The sequence below is a fragment of the Physeter macrocephalus genome, unplaced genomic scaffold (genome assembly GCF_002837175.3).
Source record: "Physeter macrocephalus isolate SW-GA unplaced genomic scaffold, ASM283717v5 random_191, whole genome shotgun sequence".
Taxonomy (NCBI): Eukaryota; Metazoa; Chordata; class Mammalia; order Artiodactyla; family Physeteridae; genus Physeter; species Physeter macrocephalus.
This window is the reverse complement of record NW_021145469.1, coordinates 1-5,990: the sequence shown is the minus strand read 5'-3', so window position 1 is coordinate 5,990 and position 5,990 is coordinate 1. Positions and strand designations below refer to the sequence as shown.

General features: G+C 48.2%; 1 protein-coding gene across 5 annotated transcripts in view; it reads right to left on the bottom strand.

Annotated features, from left to right (window-relative positions):
- Positions 1-5,462, bottom strand: part of LOC102977420 (SET and MYND domain-containing protein 4) — an 18,074-nt gene extending 12,612 nt beyond the window's left edge. For 3 of the 5 annotated variants that reach the window (XR_008616590.1, XM_028484516.2, XM_028484515.2), the window contains exons 1-5: positions 4,145-5,462; positions 3,547-3,710; positions 2,224-2,356; positions 678-794; positions 350-473 (exon numbers count right to left, since the gene is read on the bottom strand). Coding sequence is in view for 4 of the 5 variants with exons in the window: in XM_028484516.2 (XP_028340317.1) it covers positions 350-473; positions 678-794; positions 2,224-2,356; positions 3,547-3,710; positions 4,145-4,391 (785 nt within the window). In the remaining variant the exon portion in view is untranslated. Of the gene's footprint in view, positions 1-42; positions 220-349; positions 474-672; positions 795-2,223; positions 2,357-3,546; positions 3,711-4,144 lie in introns of those variants that run through there. The other 2 variants (XM_028484517.2, XM_028484518.2) reach the window with 2 other exon arrangements.
- Positions 5,463-5,990: the final 528 nt, after the last annotated feature.

The window sequence follows — 5,990 nt, the reverse complement described above, 5'->3', positions numbered from 1 at the left end:
GGGGAGGGAGGGGTGAATACGGGGGGGGGGGGGGGGGGCGGCGGCGGGGGAGGGGACTGAGAAGAACCGCTATGATGGTGGCGGTGGCGGGTTGGGGGACGGGGGCCTGGGCAAGTTCTCCCTGGGAAACTCCCTTCAGAGCTAAGAGCTTCCCCATATCTCCCAGGAGGAAATTCTAAAGTTTCAAGTTTGTCAGCGGAACAGAAGGAAGAATCTCTCCTAAACGGGAAATAAAGACGTGTCAACATGCTTAAAAGCACTGTAGAAAAAAAAAGGAATACACAGAAGAGCCTAATAAAAGAACAGTATGTGGCCCAGTGAAGTGCTAGGAAACAAGAGAAAGACCTACCCATTGAAGAAGATTTGGGCCAGTTTGAAGAGTTCATGGCCCATCTCAACACTGGATGGCCCGTGGCGAACCTCAACCACTCGGAGACTCTTCTGTAGATGGGTGGCTGACTTCTCCCAGTCCCCTGCAAAGAAAGGAAAATCTCGTTCCAGAAAAGAACCACAGTCAACTGTGGATGAACATTTTCAGGGTAAGGAAAGCTAAATGGAAGTGAGAGCAGCCTCAGTGGAAAGACTAAGAGAGAACCAACCAGACGAGGCTAAGATCATGACCAAACACACAAGGCAGGCTCATTCCTTAGAGCGGAAGGTGAAGACACACACCTTACCTAAGGCAGCGTAGGCCTGGGCCAGGTCATCCTCGATTTCTCCCACCATGCCGTGTTCCGCCAACAGGAAGCTCTCAGCATCATGCTGGCATCCCAACAACAGCTGAATGGCTCCCTCTATCAATTCAAAGGAAAGTGGCCTCATTACAGACACAAACCCCATCTTAGAAATGAGAACCCAGCCCTTAAATTCTCTGTGGGCTGGGCTGAATGTGGAAACCCCACTTTGTCTCCTTGGGTTGTGATCAACCCACAATTTTTGTTCCAATAAAGCTGTTCTCGGGGCTTCCCTGGTGGCGCAGCGGTTGCGCGTCCGCCTGCCGATGCAGGGGAACCGGGTTCGCGCCCCGGTCTGGGAGGATCCCACATGCCGCGGAGCGGCTGGGCCCGTGAGCCATGGCCGCTGAGCCTGCGCGTCCGGAGCCTGTTCTCCGCAACGGGAGAGGCCACAGCAGAGGGAGGCCCGCATACCACAAAAAAAAAAAAAAAAAAAAAAAAAAGCTGTTCTCTTATGTTTTCTCTTTCAATAGCAAAAGGTGCTGGGTGAGGCCTCCCCACATTTACTGTGGGTATCCAACTTCAGTTTGAAGTGGAATGACTACATTCCATTTATGGTCATTATTTCTCTTGACTCAAAAATCTAAGCTAAAGGTCAACTTTCATAAAAATAGGGTAAATAAATTCCCACGACGTTAAGCTCTAAGGCAGAGTTTTCCAACGTAACGAGGGGTTCCATCACTCCCTTTCTGGAAAAAGCAGGATACTTACACCCATTGGGCACATGCCCCACTGCCCTTTATTTTTCTTATTTTTATTTTTAAAAATATTTATTTATTTAATTTGTTTTTGGCTGCCTCAGGTCTTAGTTGCCACACGTGGGATCTTTTGTTGTGGTGTGCGGGCTCCGGAGCATGGGCTCAGTAGTTGTGGCGCTCAGGCTCTCTAGTTGTGGCGCATGGGCTCCAGAGTGCTTGGGCTCCGTAGCTGTGGCACGTGGGCTCTCTAGTTGTGGTGCATGGGCTCAGTAGTTGTGGTGCACAGGCTTAGTTGCCCCGTGGCATGTGGGATCTTAGTTCCCTGACCAGGGATCAAACCTGCCTCCCCTGCGTTGGAAGGCGGATTCTTAACCACTGGACCACCAGGGAAGCCCCCCCACTGCTCTTTAGAAGAGAGATGATGCTCTGATGAGGGCAGAACAATTTCTCTAGGAAATTAGGTCATGAGGCCCTCGAATTAAAATAAATGACACTGAACGTCTGGATATGCACAAAGATCACGGATGTCAGAGATAACCCGTTAGTCTTTAACTAACTCTCTGATGCCTAAGAGAACAACAGCTTAAATCAGTTGGCCCTTTTTCAAGGACACCATGCAAACTGAGCTGGTAAGGGTTTGGTCTCATTGGCCTACAAAGCCATCTTGTGGCTGGCATGGGGATTACTAAATTCAATTCTTCAGTCTTCACTGAGGATCCCTGAATTCAAGGTGATCTCAAAATGAATAAAAGGGAAGGGGCTGGAGGACCAAAGCAGGGAGCCAGTCTCACCTAGTTCGCCATTTCTGAGAAGCTTCCGGGCTATCCCCACCTGCTGCTGAAGGTCCTGTAGCTGAGAGACTAGGTGATCTCTGCTGACTGATTCCGTACAAGATGTGCTGCCACAGCTCAGAACATCATCTCCCTGTGGAAGTCAGTTTTGTCTTTATTCCTGTACCAGAGTCCGCTAGCGACACTGCATGTGCTTACATTATAGGATTGTTCCAGAGCTTCTGACCCTACTGGGGGAAAGACTCCTGCAGTAACACACCATGACCAAGGGCAGACTGAATTTGGTTTGATGGCGGCAACTGCAATGAAAGCAGGAGCCGATCCCTGCTTGAGATTTACTTTGTGCAACCAGATTAAACTGGTACAGACCACAATTTCTTTCCATCTTGATAGCCCCTCTCTTATTTCTCTTTGGGGCCGGGACTTTGGATGACAGACACATTTCTAGTGGTTATGAAAAAGCCGTAAGGAAACCAATAGAAAAAAGGTGCTGGGTGAGGCCTCCCCACATTTGTCCTCGGGCTTGTGACTTCAGCTTTCCAACACAACCAGCTCCATGTTCTACTTACAGTTCTAAGACATTTGCTGTTCTTCAGATGCCAGAATCTGTGGCCCCATCTGGCAATAGCAACCTGACTTCTCCGGAGGATCCTTTCCCACCCTCCTGAAGTCAGGGCCTGGGGGCTGAGTGGGGAGCATGTGGCTCTGATCTGGCCCATTCCTCTGGACCAAATGGCTGGGGGGAAACTGTGACTCTGATTTCCCTCCAGACGCAGGTATCAGGTTGATAAAACACAGTAAGATTTTTGCCCAGATCTCTGTTAGAGTACATATGTTTTTATCCTTCTGGACCGGGGGGATCTGATGCTGGAGCTGTTAGCAGCCATCTGGTCACCACAAGAGGGAAGTCTGTCTGAGGTTGGGCTAAATAAAACAGAAAATGGAGCTGAGGGAGGCAGAAAGAAAAATTAGGTCTTGGTGACATTATCTGAGCCCCTGGATCACGTTGTATTTGAAGTACCCCTACCCTGGGACTTCTTAGTGATTTACTTGAGCAAATAAATTCCCGGTCTCCCTGAACCCCAGATCAGTTTAGGTGGGATTTTCTGTTCTTTGCAAGAAGAGATCACTAAATCCAACCTTTCCCTGTGGTTCCTGCAGGGGGGTAATCAATGTGCGGGGAAGATGGGCAAAAGGGAAGAGAGAGTACTGCTATCGGCACCTCTAAGTCCCAACGGCTTCCTCCTAATGATTTAAGGCCTTTAGGCTGGATAACTGACCGCCAGGAAAAGCAAAGAGAAGGGAGGGGAGAAAGAGATTCACCTGCAGGAGTGCTCTGCAACGGTGACAACAGAAGGCTTCCCGCCCGGGCCCCTGCGAGGGTCCCTGCTCCTCACGTTCACAAGGGGGACAGTTGCAGTCAAAGAAATACTGAGACCTCAGCTTCTGGCGCCTCTCGGCAACACCCATCCTGTTCTTGTGGGGCCCTGCAGAGACACCACGCTTGGCCAATATTTAAAGCAAGAGAGCATCAAGCACTACTTAAAAAACTTCAGCTTAGCAGAGGGTCTGGTCAATCACTCATCATGCGACAGGCACCTTTTACTCAAACATTTGTGGAACTAGATATAGAAACAGGCTTCCAAGTTGCGGGGACAGGAAGAAAAAGAAACCAAGAAGTTGTTCCTGGTCTATTTTCAGAATAGGACATTTATAGGGATCAAGCAGGGAGTGTCTACACGATAGTGCAGATACAACAGGGCCTAGCGAGGAGGCTTGTCTTCCCCATAAGTATGCACTGCCTCTGCCAGGATGCAGACTCTGCACAGGTGAGGCACCTGCCCTGCGGCCTGCTCAGGCGAATTCACCCCGTCCTCTTCTGCTGGAGAAAGGTGGACAGGAGGGAAGATGGATGGCTCACCATAGCAGTGGAGAATCTCTTGCCCTTTTCTAATCTGCTGAGATGCCCGAACGGTGGCGACGGTGCTAATGAAGGACACGCTGGTATTGGGGCTGCAGGAATGGTTCAGGAGGCTGATGACGGGGAACAGCCCCGTGGCAAGGCGCACCTGCCTGCTGTCGGTAATGAGGTTCTCTTCAGATCCTGAGAGTGCAAGAGGAAAAAGGGAAAAATGTGTCAGGACACTCGTCCTGGCCTTGCCCTCCATTCCTCAGAAGATGAGCTGGGCAATCAGGCCTGAAGCGCGGCTGAGTCAGAGCTCCACAAGCTGGATCTGAGATAAATCAGATGGCGCATGACTCAGAGCAAACTCTGGTTCCCGGGAAGCAAAGCAAATGAGCACATGAAAAGTCCACCAGAATCTTGGAACCTAACCACTGTGTCTCAATACAACAAAAAATCCAAAGATTAGAATTTATAGAGAGTAATAAAAAAAGAATTATCAGTAGGGAGCCTTCCAGATAGACAGTTTCATAATGTTCATGACAACATGGAAACCAGAGTACCAGATGAGGTTATTTCCTAAAGACTTTTATAGTCCAAGTGCTTTTGTTTAACTGGTCTTTGGTTGGTTAATAGAACAAGTAACCTAATTACTATCCTAAACTAAATAGGCCTATCATATATTTTAAAAAATCAATATTTCTTATGCTCACCTCTTCATTCTGCCCTTTGTCCCAACTTGATGGGAAATCAGTCAAGCAGTAGTTCTCACTCAAAAAACTCTTTGGACCACTTCTATTCCAGACAGTCTCATGTCCCTAACCATCTCTTCTTTGAAGCACAATTAAACCAGCAATTTAACCACGTGACCGAAAATTAGAAAGGAAGGAAGAAAAAAGCCTCTAAGCAGTGAGGCTACTTCTGCACCAAGGCTTATGCACTTACATTCATATGTGAATTCTCTGTATTCTGCTGCAGGCCCACTTCCTCTTATTTTAGCCACAGTTCGAACTGGCGTGGTTATTCAGTTTCTCAGCCCACCACAGTCCAGAAACAGAGAACTACTAAGAGGGAGGTTTTCTGACAATGGCAAAGGAGACGGGGACAGACTGGAGGAGGAGGCAGAAAACTTATACAAGAATAACAGCCTCAGGGCTTCCCTGGTGGCGCAGTGGTTGAGAGTCCGCCTGCCGATGCAGGGGACACGGGTTCATGCCCCGGTCCGGGAGGATCCCACATATCGCGGAGCCTCTGGGCCCATGAGCCATGGCCGCTGAGCCTGCGCATCCGGAGCCTGTGCTCCGCAACGGGAGAGGCCACAGCAGTGAGAGGCCCACGTACGGCAAAAAAAAAAAAAAAAAAAAAAAAAAAGAATAACAGCCTCAGGCAAACTTAGCACCACTCCAAGCTTAACCAGAGGTTCTCAGACTGACACCATACTTGCACGGGTTTTTGTCATAGCTATCTATGTCTCAGGAGGATGCATGTACAGATAACCTTGGGCATACAGAAAGGCTTAAATTGTGTTCAGCTGCCTTGGTGTAAGCATGAGAAGATAGTGTTTCCGACAAAGCTGGTTGAAATATGAAAGATATTGGTACTTAGAGGGGAACTTTCAGTTTTCTGGAAAACCGATAAGCCATCAGATAATTGTGGTATTACCATATATGCCAGGAATCTCAATGCACCAATCACCAAATAATGCGGTCTAGGTACATATGAAATGAATAAAGAAAATAGAAACCATCAGGTGAAAATGTTCTAGAAAGGAAAACATTAACTATAAGGAATAATACTGTCTCGCTGCAGACAATTCTATTACCTGCTGCCGTGGAAGACAAGAATTAGAACAAGTGAATAAAAT